The 23585-nt window shown below is 31.8% G+C and overlaps 2 protein-coding genes across 8 annotated transcripts in view; one reads left to right on the top strand and one right to left on the bottom strand.

The window, feature by feature from the left end:
• Positions 1 to 4162, bottom strand: part of LOC127702382 (probable ATP-dependent RNA helicase DHX35) — a 197653-nt gene extending 193491 nt beyond the window's left edge. For all 3 annotated transcript variants that reach the window (XM_052206536.1, XM_052206535.1, XM_052206534.1), the window contains exons 1-2: positions 4044 to 4162; positions 615 to 748 (exon numbers count right to left, since the gene is read on the bottom strand). In XM_052206536.1, coding sequence (XP_052062496.1) covers positions 615 to 748; positions 4044 to 4077 — 168 coding nt within the window. In that variant the 5' untranslated portion in view covers positions 4078 to 4162. The remainder of the gene's footprint in view (positions 1 to 614; positions 749 to 4043) is intronic.
• A 499-nt stretch (positions 4163 to 4661) lies between these two features.
• LOC127702385 (lysosomal protective protein-like) lies at positions 4662 to 22289 on the top strand. Of its 5 annotated transcripts, XM_052206543.1 has the most exons (13): positions 4680 to 4763; positions 8399 to 8518; positions 9244 to 9416; positions 9835 to 9946; positions 10850 to 10900; positions 12328 to 12662; positions 13995 to 14088; positions 14652 to 14822; positions 17009 to 17157; positions 17646 to 17721; positions 19113 to 19199; positions 20711 to 20818; positions 21692 to 22289. In XM_052206543.1, the coding sequence occupies exons 3-13, from the start codon at positions 9253 to 9255 to the stop codon at positions 21776 to 21778; spliced, it is 1434 nt and encodes a 477-aa protein (XP_052062503.1). In that variant the 5' UTR covers positions 4680 to 4763; positions 8399 to 8518; positions 9244 to 9252; the 3' UTR covers positions 21779 to 22289. The 5 variants fall into 5 exon arrangements, with proteins under 5 accessions (XP_052062500.1, XP_052062501.1, XP_052062503.1 ...); XM_052206540.1 differs by lacking the exons at positions 8399 to 8518; positions 17646 to 17721 and adding an exon at positions 17492 to 17567 and having other exon boundaries at positions 4662 to 4763; XM_052206541.1 differs by lacking the exon at positions 8399 to 8518 and having other exon boundaries at positions 4662 to 4763.
• The last annotated feature ends 1296 nt before the right edge of the window (positions 22290 to 23585 follow it).

The following is a 23585-nucleotide window of genomic DNA, read 5'->3' on the forward strand; positions in this document are numbered from 1 at the left end:
ATGAGACAACATTCTAATATACACTTTTTTGTTGAAACTAAGCTTCAAACTAACAAGTATATGAATGCACATAAGGTGCAACTAAAGCATTTTTTGCACTAAATATTTAACAGGGCTTTGAGTTGTGGATTGTCCAGAAATAAATAAAGTCAAATATGTATACTGATAAGTGATATGATTGAAGGCATCAGCATGTTTAGACAACATTTACCTAAGGATTTAAAATTAAATGCATATAGATCATGTTCCTAATTTCAATTTTATCAATTTAAATCTAATTACATCAACTGTTTATATAGTTCCAGAGAGAAGAATGCTTAGGTATAACTTTAACCCTGTAAATTACCAAAAATCTATTTAGCAGGTACTACAATCCTAAGATCCAGTTGCAAAATACAATAAAATATACTTATGAAAGTCTGTGGAAGTTGAATTATGTACTGGACTAAATGTTGCCATAATTTCCCTTTAAATTTATCAAAGAAATAAAATGTTTATTGTACAGATTTCTGCAACTTAAAAGCTGAATAGCATAGGTGGTATGAAAATCAAATCTTGCAATAAATAGCAATTAGATATGAAATATTATTTGCTTTATCAAGTAATGTCAATACTTTAAACACTGGAAGTCTTTGTCTTTGCTGTTCTATAGATAATGATCTGTTAGGATTATAAATCACTGTGGCCCCTGAATCCTCATTTGTATATTTCCTTTCCTCATTTAAAGCAGAATCTGGTGCCTCTGTCCCTAAAGCAAAACAAAAACATATTCTTAATAATATTGACTGATATCTCATATCCAAGACAATATATAGTAAGTTTGAAAAATACCACACGAAGTAGCCAATATAAGTTGAAGAACAGCCTACCAAAAACATGAAAAAATAGCTAAGGAAGAACATGCTTTCATGTAACAAAATTTTGAAAATTTTGTGCAAGTAAGTCTCCAGTCAACGTGTCATAAATGGTTTGATAAGCCTAAGGAATAATTCAAATTGATTAAAAAGAAGAAGATATTTATTGTATACCCCACAAAAGTGTCAATGCAACAAATTCTAACTCAAACCGCTGTGAACAAACATGACAAATGTAAATCTATAAGAAGCTTTATTTGAATGTGTGTCATTATTTTTATTTTATATTGCAAGATGATCATTTTTGTGATAACTAGATATCATTGAGATGGGAGCCATCTCTGTGGGCCCCCCCTGTGAATAATGTGTGGTAAAAAATTTGTATCTTTATCATTTGACATGGGGTTGTCAAATGAAACCAAAGTTTTTGACCTTGACCTTTGACCTAGGAAGTTGTACATAAATTATGACACACCCTCTGGTGTTGGTTTATATACATATCAAGTGTAAACTTTGAAATCATAACGGTTCTCAAGATATAGAGCGGACACGTCATTTGACTAATCGAATAATAATTGTTAAATATGTCAGTGGAGTGAGTAGATTTTCACCTGGACGGACGTGTTTATGATGTCTTGTAATATGGTGAAATGACTTCACGTGAATCATGCCAAGAACATACTCTTTCTCTACCCGATGATGTTACATCGGTACTAGCTGTGGTGGGAAGTACAACCGCCGACTGGACTTTAACCAGAAGGAATGGACAGTACACTCTAACAGTTAGATGGCCGCCATTAGGAAAGGTTACCACTCAAAGAGAGACGACAAAGAAAAAGAAATCATCGAAAGCACGGACAGAGAGAAATACTCGCCGCCTCAAAGCTTTCATCCAGAAGAAGAAGTCCGATGCGGATGAAACTTCATCAAACCCAGAGGAGATAGGCACACCCGCTCCAACCAACATGGGAGACGTGGAAGTACAGGACTTACCGGAAACCACATCAACCGAATGCAGAGATCTACCTCCATCAGTTGAAGCTGTACAAGATTTACAACAAGATCCCGCCTGCACTAAAGGTGCCGAGGGTCGACCACCACCCAGCACGACAGGAAAGGAAAGGGTACAGCAAGAAAGCCATGAGGTAGAAAAGATAGTTTTCGACCATCCACAGAGAACTTACATACTGAAGTTGAAGAGAAAAGACATGTATGTCCTGGTGTTTTCAGACACATTACAGGCATACAAAGACGTCAAAAAGAAAAAAAATCCTGAATTTTACGCCGAAATCAGTAAAAGCTTCAATACCTGGCCAGACATTAGAGACAAAAAGAACTTTCTCTTTAGCGAAAGTAGAAAAGATGACATGCAAGAACTATGCCAGAAATACAACTTGGTGTTATGAAATAAAGGGCGAGATAAGCCCCACCCACAAATTACCTTTAAAAAAAAAAAAAAGAGAGAAAAAAAAAAAAAAAAAAAAAAAAAAAAAAATTGTTAAATATGTCAGGCAGAGGAAAAGGAGGCGCCAAGCGTCACAGGAAAGTGTTGCGTGATAACATCCAGGGTATCACCAAACAAAAAAAAAAGAGAAAAAAAAAATTAAAAAAAATAAAAAAGAGCGGACACGACCTTTACCATAGGACATGGGGTTGTCAACTAAAACCAAAGTTTTTGACCTTGACCTTTGACCTAGGAAGTTGTACATACAATATGACACACCCTCTGGTGTTGGTTAATATACATGTCAAGTATAAACTTTGAAATCATAACGGTTCTCTAGATATAGAGCGGACACGATTTGTTACAGATGGACGGTACGACGGACAGACGGACGGACAGATGGACATACTGATCACTATAGGGCATCCGCCATTCGGCGGGGCCCTAATTAATGTGAAAATTGATAAATATGTGAGCACATTTACATTTAGCTACCAAGACATAACAAAGAACTTTAGATACATTCACATATTTTCTCTTTCATTTCATTTTAACATGTTTAATACTGCTATTGTCAGACCATTCTTAATATGTCAAACAGCAAATACAAATTCTAAAGTAACTAATAAATAAATGGGGAATGTGTCCACACAGATGATGCCCCCGCTTGCATATCATATAAAGTTATAAAGGGACATAACTGAAGAACGGTAAAAGTGACGCTACCCAAATTTGTACTTGATCTGAGTTTTGTGGGAATAAGTATTGTGTATAAGTTTCAGAACATTTGGTTGAGGCTAACTTAAGTTAGAGAACGGAAACAAAAAATTCAGCAATTTTTCCATTTGTAAAGGGGCATAACTCTAGAACGGTTACAGTGACACCCCCAAAATTCAAACTTGATCTGTATTTTGTGGTAATAAGAATTGTGTATAAGTTTCATAATATTTGGTTGAGGCAAACTTAAGTTAAAGAACGGAAACGAAAAATTCAGCAATTTTTCCATTTGTAAAGGGGCATAACTCTAGAACAATTAAAGTGACGCCACCAAAATTCAAACTTGATCTGTGTTTTGTGGTAATAAGCATTGTGTATAAGATTCATAACATTTGGTTGAGGGAAACTAAAGTAAGAGAACAGAAACCAACTTTGGGACGTACATACGGACGGACAAGGGTAAAACTTAATGCCCCCTCCGCTACGGCGGGGGCATAAATATTAACATGAATGAAAGTTTTTAATTTTTTTAATTCTTTCTACCAATGTTTTAAAAAAAATTATAGAGTAGTTTTATCCTGCTGAAGAAAGGCCTGCCAACTGCTTAATGAATTGGCATTTAATCTTGCTAAATCAAGCCTGCCATCTTGCCCCACCAATAAAAGTGGTAAGTTGGATATGACTTCTTTTCATTAGTGGGTCAAATTGGTACAATGGTACGTAGGTCTTGACTCTTATACTCTTTAAGTCTTAGTCTGTAAATACAGCAGGATTAAAACCTCTGGTTAATGGGACAAATCTGCATGCCTTTATTCAGCAAAGAAATAAAAAACTACGGAAAATCTGTCATGGTTTTTGTTTTTACATTAATGTATTTCTTCTAAACAGCTAATGGGAAAGGGTACACTGCTGGAACAAATTCACTTTCATAACAAGCGCTTATACTTATGAAGTTATGTTGAACTGTTTTGTTTTGAATTTTAGGATAAAAGAACTAAAAAAAAACACAGAGTGAAATGATCATGTACCTGGTTTCCAGAATTTTCGAGAAAATAGGCTCATCTTCCCATATGGTCATCTCAAAACCTGTAAAATCGTCTGCTTTTCGTTTTAAATTTAGCACATGTTGAGATTACTTCCCCTTGCTGACAGGTAACCAAAGTTCTTTTCAGACTTATGTCACTCAAAATCATTTTAGATATAACAATGAACCCTTTGCATCCTCAATATATAATAAACAACCAAGTATCTTATTTGCTTATGCTAAAACGACACTCTGTATTTATCTTTTATAACTATTGTTTAACTACTTGACTTCCCAAGAAGGTCATACAAAGTCGGAAACTAAGGATCCATCAAAGTTTGACAAATTTAAATAGGGTCCTTCGAGGTGCGTTGTTATTTTATTTTTTTTATATAATTATGCTGTAATTTAAATGATTTGTTGAATTAACATTCCGGCTGGAACGTTAATAAGGCCAATCACCAACGACAAAGTAGGATAAAACCAAATGACTATTTCAAATTCAAAACAAAAAATACATATTCTCAGGAATTACCTTAACACCAATCGTATTGTTTTGCAATTTCAGACAAATAAAATAATGGTAAAAAATAATGAACAGTAAAGAATGTGATACTCAAAAGTTCCTATAGTTGGGTATCAGATATATCCCATATCACACGAAAAAATATTCACGTGATCAAACTTTGAAAGAATCTCATGACTGAATGATAATATTTCTCTGGTAGGTTGTCATTGTATGAGGTATATATAAAATATGTTTACTCCTAATCCTAACAATAGGCGAACCATAACTTTTATCGTTATTGTCAAAGAAAATAAATTTTCCTATTTATTTCTTCCTGGTCTATCTCAAAGATTTCCTTATTTTTGACATTCCAATAGAAAATTGACTACATTGTCATTGGATGTGGACATTGTTTGAAAGAAGAATTGTATCTAACGTTTATTACTGATGTGGGTATTTTTTATGTCATATTTGATGTTGCAATGGTGAAAGGCAATCTAATCCCCTTTGGGATTAAAAGGCAATCTTCTTGAAAATGTTTTATAAGATATATATATATATATATATATATATCATGTACTTATGTTACAGTGTTTTAAGTTTTGCAAAGTAAGGGGCAATAATTCTTAATATGATGCAGGCGTTACATGAGAAAGGGGATGAAGTATGTATACATTAGTTTTTAATTCAAGCATAATTTATATGAATAGAACAAGTCTTTCTTGCAGTGAGTTAGTGAATTAGAGTAAATATCACTTATAAGATTTATTTGATTCTTTACATTACTTATTAATGTGGTATAGAATTTGACATAATTATCTTCAATAGTAAACTTTCAAGGGTTCACTGATAATTATTATTTATATATGCATACCCAATATTTCAAGAAGTGGGGGATTGCCTCCCCTGACTCGCTGCAATAATGAATGATCTATGAATTATCAGAAATATATTATATATTATCAGATTATTCAATCCAACTTGTATGGGAAAGGATTTGTATAGGCATTGCCTTTTGTCCAATCCCTCAGGCCTATGTTTAAATGTACATTTGATATTTGAACAATAAAATATTTTGAATTGAATTAAGTTTTGTGTAGTCGGCTTGAAGTCAACGTTAAAATCAGACTTGAGTGCAGTAAACAGTTGTGCAAAAGGGAAAATATATTTTCCTGCAACGAAGCAGTGGAAAAAAATAAGCATGTGTGACAACAGATGAAAATAGATAGCCCCCATCTCACCAGAATATCAAATGGTCATGCTTATATGACTATAAAATTTCTGTTTTCCCATTGGCTAAAAGGAAAGTGAATCTACTTTTGTAAAATATTATATTCAACACCATGAACACAGGAAAAATCATGAGCGGTTATATGAATATTAATATAATATTTGAAACACTTTAACAATTATCATTTACCTAAATAGTTATTTTTATACGCAACATCAATGTGGAAGGTTTATGAATTTATCAAAATTTTTGTTTTTCTTTTCTTGAAATTGGTTATTTTAGTAAATTTTATTGAAAATTACAACTTATAAAAGATAACAACTGCCAAAGCAGATAATATATTTGTATTTAGTTATAAAAATAAGGAGCTGTTAAATCTCTTGAACGAATACTAGAAAATTTGAGAATAAAAAAAGAAGTCATATAATAAAACAATTTTTATACGCCCGTTTACGGGACGTATTATGGTATACTGTTGTCTGTCCGTCCGTTGTCAACATATCGGACATTAATTCAAAAACGCTTTAACCAATATGTATGAAACTTTGGTGAATTGTTTATATCTTCTCATTAAAATAGGGGGGATTTTCTAGTTTTCAGACAATAACTCAAAAAAAATTTCACCAATTTGCAAGGAATTTTTGTGAATTGTTCATATCTATTGACGTGAGCTCCCTTTTGTTTTTTATAAATTTCGGATTTACCGTTTCCGAGTTTTGGGGTTTTATTCATTAAAATAGGGGGGATTTTCTAGTTTTCAGACAATAACTCAAAAACAATTTCACCAATTTGCAAGAAACTTTGGTGAATTGTTTATTTCTATCAACATGAGCTCCCTTTTGATTTTTATAAATTTCAGACTATATGTTTCCGATTTATGGGGTTTTATTCATTACAGGGGGATTTTCCAGTTTTCAGACAATAACTCAAAAATGCTTTCAGCATTTTTTATGAAACTTTGGTAAATTGTTAATATCTATTTTTGTACGCTCCCATTTAATTTTTATAAATTTTGATTTTATGTTTCCAAGTTATAAGATTTTATTTGTTTATAGTCTGACAACAGATTTACTAAGTATTACGCAACAGCACAGTGTATTGCACAACAGCAAGAAATCTGTCATATACCCAATTTCAAGTTCTTTGACTACATTTATTCAGAAACCTTTAATATATCAAATATTTAATTACAATCCAAATTCAGACCTGTATCAAGCTTGAATATTCTGTCCATTTTTGCCCCAACTGTTCAGGGTTGGACCTCTGCGGGCGTATCCAGCTGCGCTCAGCGAAGCAGTTTATTTACTTTTGATATCAGTTGATACAATGACTTTGCCTTGGTGAATATCATATATCTGGGGTTCATAAATCATTGTATCATTCAACCTCATCAAAAGTCAATAAATGTATATTAATATTCGATTTGCATCAGTTTTAGTTGTTAAAAGTGATGTTCTTTGAACAAAGACACCTAACACAGAGCTAATTAGGTAAAACAACTGTATGAATTTTAATAAAATGGTTGTGCCCAAGCTTTGATACAGGCATGACTGGTAACCAATAGGAAAAATGAAAAAAAAATGGATGTCTTTGTGATATTCAAAATCTCCATAAAAGAAAAAATACAATATGGTTTACCGGTAAATGGTCATTTTGTATTTTGAAGCAGATTGCTACAGGTGTATTTATATTAACTCCAATTTGTAATTCCTTTTTGAACTTTTAAAGATATAGTTGGGATGCCTATGTATTTCTCAATGATTTTACAAATGTATGATAAAATTAACAGTATTAATAAAGTGTTAGTTAGTTCTGAATTCTGCTTGTTAGTACCATACATGTATGTGTTCAGGTCATTAAATAAAACGTGTACATTCTTTTTTTTTCTTCCAATTTATACTTTTTGTAATTCCTGTCCCCAGAAATTGATCATTACTTGAAATCGCTCGCCATTCAAAATCATACTGACATCAACAATTGTTATCAATGATGTTGATTTCTTTTAATTACAGGAAACAGAAATAATGAAAGTATTTCATTTTGCCCAAAAACAATTAAAAATGAGATTCAGTCTGGCATTTTTGTACAAAATGGCAATGTTTTGAACCATCTGAACTAAGCAATAAAAGTCAAATAATGGCAAATATTTCACTATGGTATGCCTGTATCGGGAAAGCTTTCTAAAGCATGTTTACATTGAGTCGGATTCCTTTCCAAACCATCAAGGGGTTCCTCAATCCTTAATCTTAAGAGCTGTCTTAAGGGGGATAGTAAGTAAAGTGGCTAAGATGACTTCACATATCCCGATTGTTCTAGACCTCTTCAGTAATTTTGTGGTACATAATTTCATTTTCAATTCATAGCAGGGACACTGAAGGATAAGGTGGTGAGGTGTTTCTTGTGCTCCACATTTGCATGATTCATTGGAATTAGTTTGGCCTACTTGATTCTTGTTGTGATTGAGTTCTGAGTATCCTATTCTCAGCTGAGCAAATGTGGTATGGTATGTTTTGGTCAGGAAGTCATGAAAGATTGTATGATTGATGGTCAGTATCTTTTGATATAGATCCCTATGGGCCTTTTTCTAATATCTTTAATCTTTTCTCCCATTTTATTACAGTGCTCTTGTATGCCCCTTGTTTGACATCCTGTAAGGAGGTTATGTTGTAGCACTATGGTTGTAAATCTTTTGCTTCCTATGCTGCTGGTTGTGCAAGGATGTCAGCCTCATCATTAACTGGTATGTTAGCATGTTCTGGTGTCCATGATATAATAACCATGATAAGCTTTTTGGCTTTAGGTTTTCTGTATATTCTTTAATCTCTCTCAGTAGATCTATATAGCTGCCCAATTCAGACTGAGGAGTCCTATAGCCCTATGGCTGTATTGAAAGAAACGTATTTATTACTATTTGAAAGTGTTTCATACCTTACATTTTAGAGTACAAATGTATATATATTTATGTAAAAAATGCCAAACTATATATATACTATTAGATTAAAGTTATATTATCAGCTAAAATGACAGCTATGTGTCATTTTGAAATGTTTATTTGTTAATAAGTAGAAGAACATAAAAAATATACTTGTATATATATCAAATTTATCTTTGAAAAAGGTCAATTTTTATCATTTGTATTATCAGTAAGTACATGTAGAAGGGGTAACATGTGTATCAGTCACCTGGTAAGATTGTGCAAGGTATAACCTTATGATTCCACATGACCAAGGTGTTAAATGATTTTTATTTTTTTTAACTTATATATCTAAAGGGCAAAAGACAGACACATGGTCTGTCATGGGAGGACAGACATCAGACCATGTTTGTCTTTTATCTCAGTATGTCCTATTAAAAGTGTACTGTATGTACAATTGTTCACTCATATCAGCTAGATCTATCCCCATAGACACATCTTTTCTGATGCTAATTAGTCAGCACCAATAACAGACAATTTATTTGTTTCAGATCACAAACATGTGGACTACTGTAGTTTTGACAATTACTTTGATACTTCATATGAGTTATGGAGCGCCACCTGCAGATGAAATTAAATACATGCCAGGACTACACAAGCAGCCATATTGGAAACAGTACTCTGGGTATTTGAATGCTACTGGAACAAAACAGCTACATTACTGGTAAGAAAAAAACAATATTCATAGTTTAAAAGAAAATAGAATATATTGTAAAAATTGACAGTATCAGGGTTTCTCAAATTTTGTATTAAGAAAACTCATTTCTGATAGGATCGGAAGGGGAAATTAGAGGACAAGTTGCTTAAATACCAAGAGAGATAACTTTGTCTATTTCAAATCCAGATCTCACAGAACATGGTTATTGGTAAATTGTTTACATCTGAATACCATTCCAGGTACTAGTTGTTAAATCTTATAATTCATTAGTTAATTTGTTAATTTTCCTTTACCTTACCTCTACCAAATTTTTGCCTCAGCAATTTTGGTTTCAATACTTGTCATTCCTTAGAAGAATATTGATGATGCAAAACAATAAAAAGTGTATATAAAGTGGGTAAAATATTGTCTTTATCTTTGCCAGGTTTATACAGTCAGCTAATAAACCATCAGAAGATCCTCTGGTTCTGTGGATGAATGGGGGACCAGGATGTAGTTCTGATTTAGGTTTACTCTCAGAACATGGACCTTTTAGGGTAAAATAACTTATTGTACAATGTGTATGTTTGAAATTGATATATATATTGTAGGCAGCTGCATAATCCATTTCTCCATAGCTAAGAATTTTAAGTTATTTCAGTTCAGCATTACATTTGAATGATGAAAAAGAGTTTTTATACATATAAATGCTAATACATGTATTACTAAAGAATTATTTAATTTATTCAAAATACTTGTGTTGTCAATATCATATCATCTTATATGCACTGTTGGTACACAAGTAAAAAGGATTTGAACTAGGGTCATAGTTCAAATCTCATGATGTGTCTGATAAGAGAAAAGACAGAAATAAGTTGAAGAGATTGCCAAAAATTAAGAAAAACAGCCATTAGCTCCTTTCAGCATCACTGTAATTTTCAGGACTCAGAGAAACAGACTTTCTCAGAAATTATTTCAATTTAATCAATTCAGATGATATTTGTAAAAATTTTTGTTGTAAGCTACGCCATTTAAGGATTTGAAATTTGAAAATTATGGTGAGATTCAACTTAGAATTATAAGTCACATCATTTTCTAGGAAAGTTTCAAATATCTCTGACAATATTCAAATGGACATATTATCATAGTAATTTTGCTAGCATCATTATTAAAATTCAATAAAAAATCCCATTTTGTAAACTCAGAAATTGATGCATGCATTTATTGTTGTGAATCCTTGACCTCTGGCAAAAATACAAAATCAAATTAATGTGAATGCAAAGATTTCATGAAGAAAATCACTACCGAAACTATGAATGCAAGTTTTTATTATTGCGAAACCTGGTACTGTTTTTTTCGTATTAATGAAAACATCACAATAGTTTCTGAGTTTACAGTATTCATTGTGTTAATCAGCAGTATAAGAGTATTATGATAATACCAAGAATTTTTATTTTTAGATTGGTAAAGATGGAGCTAGTGTTACATATAATCCACACAGCTGGAATAATGTAAGTTAAGAATTATTTATTATGCCCCAGCCGTCACTGGAGGGGGCATTAATTGTTACTCTTGTCCCAAAATTGGTTTCCGTTCTCTAACTTTAGTTTGTCTCAACCAGTGGGTGGTGTCACTTTTACCGTTCTAGAGTTATGCTCCTTTACAAAGGGAAAAATTGCTGAATTTTTTGTTTCCGTTCTCTAACTTAAGTTTGCCTCAACCAAATGTTATGAAACTTATACACAATGCTTATTACCACAAAACTCAGATCAAGTTCAAAGGAGTAAGTTCAGTAAGGGCCAAATTTGGCCCCAATTATTTAGTGCAATGTTTCAGGATAAAACGTGTTTTAAGTTGGCGAAAAGACATGCGAGAAAGTTAAATAAAATTATTTTTGCCAAAGTTTTATATTCAAGCATTGATTTTTACATCCCAAATAGGTTAAAAATAGAGATTTTTGCGACATTGGACAAAATCGACCTGATTTCAACCTAATTACGACGTAGGAAACATAGAGCGCAGGCGTCAATAAACAAAATATTCAAGTCAGATATGTAAAATTTCATAACAAACATTAGGCTAAAATATCTTTGTTGTCGACGCATGCGCTGTATGTTTCCTCTCCTAAAAATCGATGTAAATTTACCCGTTTTCATCGAATTTTCGCAGAAAATCAAAATGAGTGCTTTTTGTGACATCATGAATAGAACGCAAAAACATAAATTTTCAACAAAAAGACGTTTTTGCAATCTAGTCATTATATTACCTATGATTCCTTGTGACATTAGTCAATAAATCCTAATTTCAAATTTCAGCTAGAATTAAGGGCCATTTTAGGGCCTTATCGAACCTACTCCTTTGGGTGGCGTCATTTTTCCGTTCTTGAGTTATGTCCCTTTTTAACGTTATATGCAAGCGGGGGCATCATCTGTGTCCCATGGACACATTCTCCATTTATTCTGAAATATGATTTAAGAAAATAAGAAGTACACTTTTGAATAGCATGTATTTTGAAACTGTTTGAGTAAAATTTTTTAATTCCTAGAACAATAGGACAAATAGGTGATGTATAGAAGTCCATGCTACAAAACAACCATTGGAAAGAGTTGCAGTGCTTACCTCTTCAACATGGTATAAGATAACAGATTTATTTGAAAATCTCCAAACTTTGTAAAGAGAGAATATCACATTCATTGTGCCACTCCAAACCAATACCCAAATATACACATGATACAGATATAATATAAATAATCAACGAGTAACAACTATTATGTACATTTGTGGTAGAGGTCAATTTGTCATGATATGTATTATATTAATACAGCTGTCCAAAACAAAAAGGCACTATTCTTTATCGCTGATAGACTGGCTGTAAATACTTTCTATTTCAAACATTTACATGAAGGTAATAATTATAGATATTTGATTATCTTTAAAGGTAGCCAATATGATTTATCTGGAGGCTCCAGCGGGGGTAGGATTCTCTTACTCGCAAGATAAAAACTACACAACAGATGATGATCAAGTGGCACTAGACAATCACATGGCATTGAAAAATTTCTTCAAAAAGTTTCCGGAATATGCCAAAAGTGATTTTTATATAACTGGTGAAAGCTATGGCGGTATTTATGTTCCAACACTGTCTGCCAGAGTTGTTGATGATACTGCTATCAACTTCAAAGGCTTTGTTGTAGGAAATGGTTTATCTGATGACAGTATGAATTCTGATTCTCTCGTTTACTTCGCCTATTATCATGGATTGATAGGGGACAGGTAAACAAATAGTGTTATTTCTGCAAGCTGTCATTAATTGTGGCTTTCGCATATAGATCTTTCCTTGTTCATGCAAATTATCATATCTAAGCTCCCATGCATGTCCAGATAAAAAAAACTTTTTTTATATATAAAATGTAAGCAGTAAGCAATTTAGTTTAGATAATTGTTTGGTTTTATGCTGCCATAGCAGTTTAGTTCAGTGATTGTAGAATCCTTAGTTTTTATGTGAATTCTTGCACATATATGTTATTTCAAAATTTTATTTTAATTAAAATAAATTAAGGTAAATTTGTAAGAAATTAATATAATAAATATTTTTATCCTTTTATTATGTGTTAAGATATTATTTAGGTCATGCACTAGTGAAGAAATCAATAAATATATCCAAAACTGATCAGTTTAATTTAAGCACTAATAAATAAGCTCACTGTGACTTAGACATCCGTACTTCTTAACATAGCTGTCCTAATCTGTCTGACAGGATGGAAATCTACAAAGTTTTAAATGGAAATTTTCCACGTTGATTAAAAACATCACCTGTAAGTACTTCAACGTGTGTAAAAATCTAGAGAACAGGAAAGTTGAACATACTGTAAACCAACTCATTTTTGCAGGTGATTTTTTTTCATGACTTTCAATAGGATTAGAAATGTCAGAGATATGTAAAACTTTGGTCGTCCCTTATACATGTATAAATACATCAAGAAAATTAGGAAAACACAAAAATAAATCTCTGTGAAGTCAGCAGAAAAGGGCTGAAAGCAAAATTAGGTATCTGTGAAAATAAGTTGGTTTACAGTAATACATCCACCATTATATCTATTCTATCTTGAACAGATATAACATGTAAAGGAGGGGTATTTGCGAAAAATACCAGTCGAGAGAATGTTAAATTTAGCGAGCCGTAAGGCGAGGGAAATTCATTCTCAAGACTGGTATTTTTCGCAAATACCCCTCAAGAACATGCTATATCTGTTTAATTACATCGAATGTTAACGTACAAAACGCATTGATGATCGTGACATAAAATGCATTGATGATCGTGACATAAAACGCATTGATGATCGTGACAGTACAAGCGTCCAGTCGGATAGAGTATTTTTTGGCAAATACCATGGCAGAAATGGCAAAAAAGGCATATCCTTTTTGCATATACCCCTGCGCTGTTTAAAAATGAACGATATTCATTTGATAAAAGTAAATTGGTGAAAAATACACTGGTTATCAACCAATCAAAACCCAGGATTCTTATATAAGGTGTAATTATATTAAAAATTATACTCTTGTTACCACATTTGCTATGAATGAGTATGTTGTATTTACTTTCAGTTTGTGGGATGATTTATCAAAGTACTGTTGTCAGGGTAACATGACAAGGTGTGCATTTTCACAGAACAGAGGAAAGGAGGATTGTGGCAAAGCTGTAAGTTATGACCAGGAAACTTAGTATGACTTTGTTCTTTTACAGAATAATAGTATGTTATGGTATTTGATGTATATATTTCCAATCTTAGGTATTAGTTTATTTCATAATTTTTAGTTATGGTTATTGGTACATGTATTTACATTAAAAAAAAATCTTAGTTTATTTGAGCAAAATGTCTGTCATCCCAGTCTTCAAATCCTTAATACCTAAGTCCATTATGATGTGAACTTTTTAAAATATATGCCAAATTAGAGTTTGTTCCCTGATTTCGCAGTTCATTGAACGTGGTGATGTGATACTGTGAGCAGGGCATGGTGTCCTATTGTTCACAGTTCACTGAACGAGGTGATGTGATACTGTGAGCAGGGCATGGTGTCCTATTGTTCACAGTTCACTGAACGTGGTGATGTGATACTGTGAGCAGGGCATGGTGTCATGTGGACACACATACTTGTTATACATACATGTGTTCGTGTTACATTTGTATTTTATACATGTGTTTGTGTTATGTTTGTATTTTATATATGTGTTCATGTTATGTTTGTATTTATTAAAAACAGTTAGGTCCTGTAATGGAGGTTGTGTATGGCAGTGGTTTAAATGAGTATAACTTATATGGTACATGTGAAGGTGGCATTGGCATCTATTTTGATGAAGAGTCGAATAAAGTGGCATTCACACATCAGAAGTGGCAAATGAAAAATAATCCATTTCTTTCCCAGAAAATGAAGGTAAAGTAATATTTAAGGAATGACTGTAATATATTTTCAGTCTATGAAGAAATAACATAAAAAATGTGGTGCACACTAAATAACCTGCATAGAGGGTTATTTAAAAGTGTGCACCACATTTTTTAGGTTATTTCGAATAGACAGAAAAAATATTACAGTCATTCCTTATAATTTAATTCTAAATTCCATTTTTAAGGAGTAAATTTTAAAAAAAAAAACGTTGGTGACGTCAAGGTCACATGACAAAATTATGTATATGAGCTGATAGACAAAACACTTTCAGCCAATCAGAAGACGTGTTACATCCAAAATTAAATTATTGTTAGATGTTTGGTTTGATTAGCTTGATCAGTCAATTTATTTAGGAATGTACCTTAACAAGGGTCAATACTAGTATGGAGCAGGTCAGTTGTAATTATTGGGAAATACTGACAAATACTGATAAATACTGGTCCCATATAGATTTGATTCCATGTAATCTAGTTCAATGTCTAGGAGTAATGCAAACTGTTTCATTACTAAGGGGAAACAATGGCAGTGTGTGAAAAAGCCTTAATATTATTTTATGAGAAGGGAACATGTATAACCTATGAGAATGATGCTTGAAATCAATCATTAAGACACAAGTTTTAACTAGAGAATGAAGCATATCCCCACACAACACTTGGACACATGAGGTAAAGAAGCAAACAGTGATTTATTGTCATAAACTTGTTTTGTATGTAATACACATATGACACATCCATAAGTTCTATGATGTACTTGAATTAAGATATGTATTTCATGTACCTTATATGTTTTAAATTTTGTTACAGAAAGTGATTATTTTTAGCAAATTTGTAATTTGACAAAAAATTAAAGTAAATCATAAATCTGACAATATGCACACCTTTGGTTTTTGTCGAGCCTTCGACTTTTGTCGAAAAAGCGAGACATAGCGATCCTACATTCCGTCGGCGTCGTCGGCGTCCACAAATATTCACTCTGTGATTCAAGTTTTTGAAATTTTAATAACTTTTTGAAACTATCCTGGATTTGTACCAAACTTGGACAGAAGCTTGTTTATGATCATAAGATAGTATCCAGAAGTAAATTTTGTAAAAAAAAAATTCCATTTTTTCCGTAATTTACCTCTAAATGGACTTAGTTTTTCTGCCAGGAAACATTACATTCACTCTGTGGTTAAAGTTTTTAAAATTTTAATAACTTTCTTAAACTATCCTGAATTTCTACCAAACTAGGACAGAAGCTTGTTTATGATCATAAGATAGTATCCAGAAGTAAAATTTGTAAAAAAAAAATTCCCATTTTTTTCCGTATTTTACTTATCAATGGACTTAGTTTTTCTGCCAGGAAACATTACATTCACTCTGTGGTTAAAGTTTTTAAAATTTTAATAACTTTCTTAAACTATCCTGGATTTGTACCAAACTTGGACAGAAGCTTGTTTATGATCAAAAGCTAGTATCTAGAAGAAATTTTTTTCCTGTTTTTCCGTATTTTACTTATCAATGGACTTAGTTTTTCTTCCAGTTAACATTACATACAGTCTGCAGTTAAAGTTTTTAAAACATTTATTAGATTCATAAACTATCCTGGATTTTTACTAAACTTGGACAGAAGCTTGTTTACAATCAAAAGATAGTATCAAGAGGAACATTTTAATTTTTTTTCCCTCATTTTTGTTGAGCCTGCGATTAATAGCAAAAATAGGCGAGACACTGGGTTCCGCGGAACCCTTACGAATTTTTAACTAAAAAATTCTATGGACATAACTGGAATACAATTTAGACAATTAACCTTGTACCATATATCGTAAATTTCACAAAAATTAACTCTTTTCAATTACTAGTTATTATGAGAAAAATTTCTAAAAACCAATATCATTACAATGTATATCTTTGGTAAATGTGCATGGTAAAAAAGTTCCAGATTAAATATGTAGGAAGGCAAATAAAATATAATCTTCTTTGCAGATTGGATAGACAGGTGTTGAACAACATTTGCCTACTTACCTTGAACATAACCTCTGACTAAAACCTTTAGACATGTAATGTAAAATATCACTCATGTATAGGATAGTGATTAAATTATTTGACCTTCTGGAACATCACCTCAGACTAACAGTCTGATATGGCTTTTTATATATCTTTATATCCTGAAAAAATACACACTTTATTTTGTAGTTTATCCAAGACTTCACAGATGTGGAAAATCACCTCAGACTAACACCTCCATGCCTGAACTACAGCAATGTTGTCAAGTACATGAACACTGCTGAAGTTAGGAAACAATTACACATACCTGATACTGTACAAAAGTGGGATATCTGTAGGTACGAAAATTTAAAATCAGTAAGGGAGCTTTCTTTTATCAAGTGAGGTAAGGTTTCTATCAGGGCACACAACTATGACATTCAGTTGTACTCCTGAGAATTAGTAATTGTTACAATGCAATATAGGTTCTATAAAATAGTGATTAATTTTACTGTAATCATCCATCCATTTTATATACTGTTTTATTCTTTGTGGTTTTAAATAACAAAACCTTCAATTGAAATCACTGTCCTTGACCTTCCAATACTCCATACTGTACATGTAAGTTCTAAAAAATAGTTGAATATTAAAAAGTAATACTGTCACTACATTTATTTAATGTTTTATTTGCAGTGCAGATATAAATTTAAATTATGGCAGAAAATATAACTCAATGAAGGACCAATATAACAAAATACTATTGGCCAAGGTGAGCATATTAACTGTACTATAGATGCTGTATGAGCAATTATTGTTTGATAAAAATTCCATTTTGATATTTTTCCAGTGCGGTTGTAGGAATGGGATATAAGCATATATATTCCTCAGTGGATAAACTATATCAGAAGGTCTTGTTAGCTAAGGCAAGTGAAAGTGTGCATGATTTTTTTTAATATAGCATGGGTTGTAGAGATGTGCATGGCAATTTTATATTATTAATTTACTAACTGAGGAACTCTACTGCTTACATATCTAGTACAGATAATGTGTAGTTACCAGTCTATCTTCTGTACACTGTACTTTCTTGTTGCTTTTCACTATTAAGGTGGTACCCAACACCTTGACTAATATTAATTTGGCTCGTTTAATTTTCCTAAAATTTTGACAAAATGTTTACTTTGACCCTTTGACAAAAATATAAAAATTTCGAATAATTTGAACCAACCACTTTATCAGAAAAATTTCACTGGTTATATAGCAGTTTGACAAACACTAATTTTGATCATTGAGAAGCTTAATATTTCCTTAACAATACAACGTGATTAAAACGTTTAGTTGATTTTTACAGAGTTATCTCCCTGTAGTGTTAGGTACCACCTTAAGTTGCAGTATTTGTAAAATTCTTTACTATGTAAAAGTGTATGATAAAAAAAAAGATTACAGTCTTAGTTGTTTTAATGTAATTTACAGATTAATGTTATTTAGTTGGTAAAACTTACTACATTGATTTGTAGGAATTTTACATTAAAGTATACTACTATAATCAGTTAACCTATGTACTAAAGCTAGTTTTCAGAAAACTGTAAAACACTTCTCCAGTTCTAACAACTCTCACACATATAGCATTAATCCTATGCATTGTTTTTTTCTTCTTGCAAACACACAAGTAATAAATATCTTGTTCTTTTTTTCTGAAAGTTTCAAAAAGTATTTTTAAAAGTATCACATGAATGCAATAAATCCTAACTCATTTAAAATGTATTTTGATTTAATATTGAACATCCACCCGAGTCATAATGACTTGAATGTAAGCAAATATAGGTCACCATAATTTTTGTGTGTGACAAAAACGAGAAAAAGATCCAGATGTGTTGCAGACCTTCAAGTTTTGGTAGTGTCCTTAATTTCAAGTTCACTTGGATAAAGGAGTTAAAAACACTCACTGAAAGGTAGACCAGGTTTCACTTTTTTCTTTAGACTAACTAGAATATCTTATACAATTTAACTGATATATATTCCATGTATAACTTGTAGAAATTAGTTTTTAAGTGAAATAACATCTTATTGAATATGGAGAGAAAATAAATATTTGTTCCTGAATGTGCTTGCATATTCTGATGACAAATTATTCTTTTTCCACAAAAAATTTGTTTCTCAGTAAGTAGATCAAATGAAAGAATATCCAGCAGATATCAATTGGCAATCATCGGGTGAAATTGCTTCTGAAAAACAGAATTGGCAGAGTTTAGACGAGAGGGGTAGATATTTTAATGTTTTATAGAAGAGATATTTTTATTCTTGATTTCCCTTACAGAAAAAAGTCATGGTGTATAATGGAGATATAGATATGGCTTGTAATTTCCTTGGAGATGAGTGGTTTGTGGACAGTCTCAATCAAAAGGTGAGTGGTTTGTGGACAGTCTCAATCAAAAGGTGAGTGGTTTGTGGACAGTCTCAATCAAAAGGTGAGTGGTTTATGGACAGTCTCAATCAAAAGGTGAGTGGTTTATGGACAGTCTCAATCAAAAGGTGAGTGGTTTATGGACAGTCTCAATCGAAAGGTGAGTGGTTTGTGGACAGTCTCAATCAAAAGGTGAGTGGTTTATGGACAGTCTCAATCAAAAGGTGAGTGGTTTGTGGACAGTCTCAATCAAAAGGTGAGTGGTTTGTGGACAGTCTTAATCAAATGGTTTGTATAAAGACAGTACAAAGAGTATTCATAACTTTTTTTTAAGATAATTTGGTTGTTAATATTTATTAAATAAATGTTTATATTGTATTCTAATATGATGTGCTTCTTTCGCTTTGTAAACAACAGCCTGATAAAATTCTCGATATATCTATACTTAGCGCAGACTCAGAGATGTGCATATTGATGGCTGTTATTATTTACCTCCCACGTAAATCCACATGTATCGTAACCTGTGTGCAAACACTATGTCGATTTCGTTGTGTTCAAATTGAAATTGAAAAAGAAACTGCAGAACCGTTATTCCTATTAAAATGCATAACAATAAGAAGTAATGCACAAGAGCTTTAAAAATGTATAAAATCAAAATAAAATAAAATTCTGCGAAATTTCATGAAAGATCTTGGCGCATCAACGTCATGTCATAACATGACGTTATAAGAATGAAAACTCTCTAGTCGAAGTTTTTTCATTACGTATACACCCTAAGTTTGCGTAATATTGCATTAAAATGGAGTTTTGAGGTAGGTGTTGTTTCAATTCCATTCTATTGCATTATTTGCAAATTTGTGGATTTCAGCAAGTCAACATGGAGGCTCACTCCTTAGTTACAACATGTCAATTGTGGATTTGACAGTAAATAGTAGCCAACGAAAAAAAAAGGTTTGGGTTAAGAATTATAAGGATTGAACACATTTTTGCAGTGGTTATTTAAGAAATAATCCATGCAAGACTTAGATTTATTTGAAATTTGTAGCTTTTATCTTACAGAGGGTAAATTAGAACAGCCATACCCACGGCAATCTTACCTTTGCTTCAGTTTTTAAATTGCCGTATTTGCCCTATTAAAATCGAAATAATTCATGGAAGCCATAGATTTGTTGGACATTTACAAATGTCCTGGGCTGTGACATTCGTTAATTTTATCCCTCGCTAACGCTCAGGATAAAATTCGAATATCACGGCCCAGGCCATGTGTAAATGTCCAACAAATCTATGGCTTCCATGAATTATTTCTTAATTAACTGATAAAATGGTTAAAGAAATTAAAAGATTAGAAAGAAAAATGTATTTTATTATTATGATATGAGGAAGAAATTAAAAAAAAATTTGAAGGCAAAACATTGAAATGAACAAGATTTAGGCATAATTCAAGCATCTTAATATGACATCTTATGAGGAAGAGACATGTTTATACATGTTCACATATATTTATGTTTTAGTTGGTGACAGAAAGAAAAGCTTGGCATTACACACCAGAGGGCACCACCAGTAAACAAGTTGCAGGATTTGTAAAACATTTTGAAGATTTAACATTTGTTACTGTCAGAGTAAGTCATTTCTAAGTCTTGTAAAGAACTATTGGTAATTATCAAGTCTAGGTAAAATAAATTTAAAGTTAGTATAAATGAATGAAAGAAGATGTTGTAATAAAGATTAAACATCAGTGAGATAGCAACCCAACAGCACAAATTCACCAACAATACACATTTAAATTTATTATGTGTTCAGAAAGAGACAAACACTTTTACCATATGACAACCTGTTAGGGTATTTCAACAGGAATGACGAAATATTTGACTTTAACACCAAATCCCTAAAAACAATCATGAGCATAAAAAGGCAGTAAAAATTATTATATGTATTATATATTGTTATTACAGAAAAAAATAAAGAGCTTTTAACACCACTGAGACAACAGAGATATCAGAAATAAAAATGACAATACAAGGCCATGACAATAAAATTTAAACAAAAACAAAATAAACAATTAAATATTATCATGATTATAGAATATATATAATATTTTTTGGTTATATCAGATCAGATAAGATGCTTTGGAATGGTAGCCATAATATGCTTGCAATTGGATAGTTCTTGTGTTCCAAAGATTTAGTAATAGTAAATGTCCTTAACTAAAAAAAAAACCCTTACAAATTTTCTGTTTCTGATTGTTCTGGTAGATTTGTGAAAAATGTCTTCAAATGGCCACCGATATAACAACTGTGATGTATTTCTTAATTTGGTACAGGTTCTTTGCAAATGAAAGTAGTGAGTTGGACAAGGTTTTATGGTGCCCTAATCCTCACTCTTGTGTGACAGTAATTTTATTTTGACTGAATGAAATATTTGAATTTTACCTTATTTTTGTTTAAGAAAACAATATTCAACTGTACATTGTGTGATTTAATTGTTATTTCTAGGGAGCAGGTCACATGGTTCCCACAGACAAACCACAACCAGCACTGATTATGATCACCAACTATTTGCAAGACATACCTTTCCAGTAATTGATGACATGTGATAAAGTTATGACATTACATTCCTGTATACAGGCCTAGAAGAGACATTGCTCAATGTGCTCATGAACTTTAAAAAGAATATTTGAATATATGATAGAAAAAAATGCAATTTTGTATAAATACCCAGGTCACCCTCGTTTTTTTCATCATATGAGGTTGGTAAGGAATCAAAAAGTAGAAATTATAAGCAAAGGGTATTTAGAAAATTGATGGCTATTATAATATTTGACATTATCTTATATGAGAAAAATAAGCAAAAGGGAATAACTGTGAAATCCGTTTTGATTGATCTTATGAAGTGTCTCAGTTTCTGTATAATGTGTTCACTTTTTTTAAATGTTAAGACAGTGTGGGAAAACCAATAGAAAATAAACAATATTTACACAACATGCTTCAAAATACTATAGTTTACAGATTAGTCCATTCCATTAGAGACTGGTCTATTCATCATTACTGTTAAAATTAGTTTTTGACTTAATTTCCAATATTGTTTTTTGAACTTATTACATTGGTTGCAATGAATTACATTGATTTCCCAGTGAAATAAAACCCGATAATTTCACATGTGAAATAAACGTGGTTATTTCACTCCTCTGACGTCATACAACAATAGGCGTTGTCAAGACGTCGATAACGTCGGATCAAAACAAATTGTGAATGCGTAGAAAACGATATAGTCCCTTACATTTTCTACTTTGATTTCACAAAAAAAGCCATTTTTCAATGTAATAAAAAGAATAACTAATCAAAGAATTCAAATATCGAAAAATATTCAACTCGTGACCGAACAACACTGATAATTAACTCATGCGCTACGCGCATTCGTGAATTAATGTGTTGTTCGGTAACTCGTTGAATATTTTTCTCTATTTGAATTCTTCGATTAGTTATTCTATAGATATTTTGACTTTAATATCACATTTTTTTTTTATTGTTCACTAGATATCCTCCAAAAATGAATAGGTCATAAAACATTTGGTTTTGTTTATCAAGCTTTGTTAGCTTCATTGAAATTGTTGCTTGAAACAATTTTTTTTTCAAACAAAGATTGTTATTTACTTTCATCTGGAAATCCAAGTGTCAGATTAAAGTTATTTCCCCTGAAATATGATATTTTAAATGTCCAAGTCTATTTCCCATGCTTGAAATGAGTCTTTGGGACTATTTACCTGTAGATAATACACATAATTATTCTACATGAGGTGTTTGTTTGTTACTATTGTTACTATGTTATATTTATTTCTTCATGTATGTACTGTTTGATCCATAGTATGTATGCAAACGTATGGTAGTACTAATTTATTGAAATAACATACTGTACATTTAATATGTAACAGTAATACAAAGTTTCAGTTGCTTTTCAAGGTAGAATTAAGGTTTCAGCATTAAAAATAGTTTTTTCTTTGCACCATACTATCAGGGTAATGCTACTTACTGCTTAAACTCGACATAATATTTCTTACCATTAATTTCTAGGGGTAAATTATCATTTTGCACTACTAGACTGTGTGTAGTTTTCGTTACTTAGTGTATGATATTTATTTTATAAAAAAGTATGTACACAGCTGACAGTACAAGGCATATATAAATTTTCTTGAATTTGGAGAAGCATAAAGATGAAAGAGTATCAATGGCAAGTTTTGACATTCCAAATTTCATTTTATCAGGAATTTTTGCCAGAAGGGTCTGAAGGTAAAATACAGGTCAACAGGGTCTTGTGATATTTATCTGCTTCTCTTTCTTTTTTGTTTTGTTCCTTTCCATCTCCACCGACAGTTTATAATATTTCTCATAA

Source organism: Mytilus californianus, unplaced genomic scaffold (assembly GCF_021869535.1).
Source record: "Mytilus californianus isolate M0D057914Y unplaced genomic scaffold, xbMytCali1.0.p SCAF_5, whole genome shotgun sequence".
NCBI classification, from domain to species: Eukaryota; Metazoa; Mollusca; class Bivalvia; order Mytilida; family Mytilidae; genus Mytilus; species Mytilus californianus.

Coding starts and splice junctions, on each gene's coding strand:
- LOC127702385 (XM_052206540.1), top strand. CDS start 9,253: ATGTGGACTACTGTAGTTTTGACAATTACTTTGATACTTCATATGAGT. Junction 12,663..13,994: donor CATGGATTGATAGGGGACAG/GTAAACAAATAG, acceptor ATTTACTTTCAG/TTTGTGGGATGATTTATCAA. Junction 19,200..20,710: donor TGGACAGTCTCAATCAAAAG/GTGAGTGGTTTG, acceptor TTTATGTTTTAG/TTGGTGACAGAAAGAAAAGC.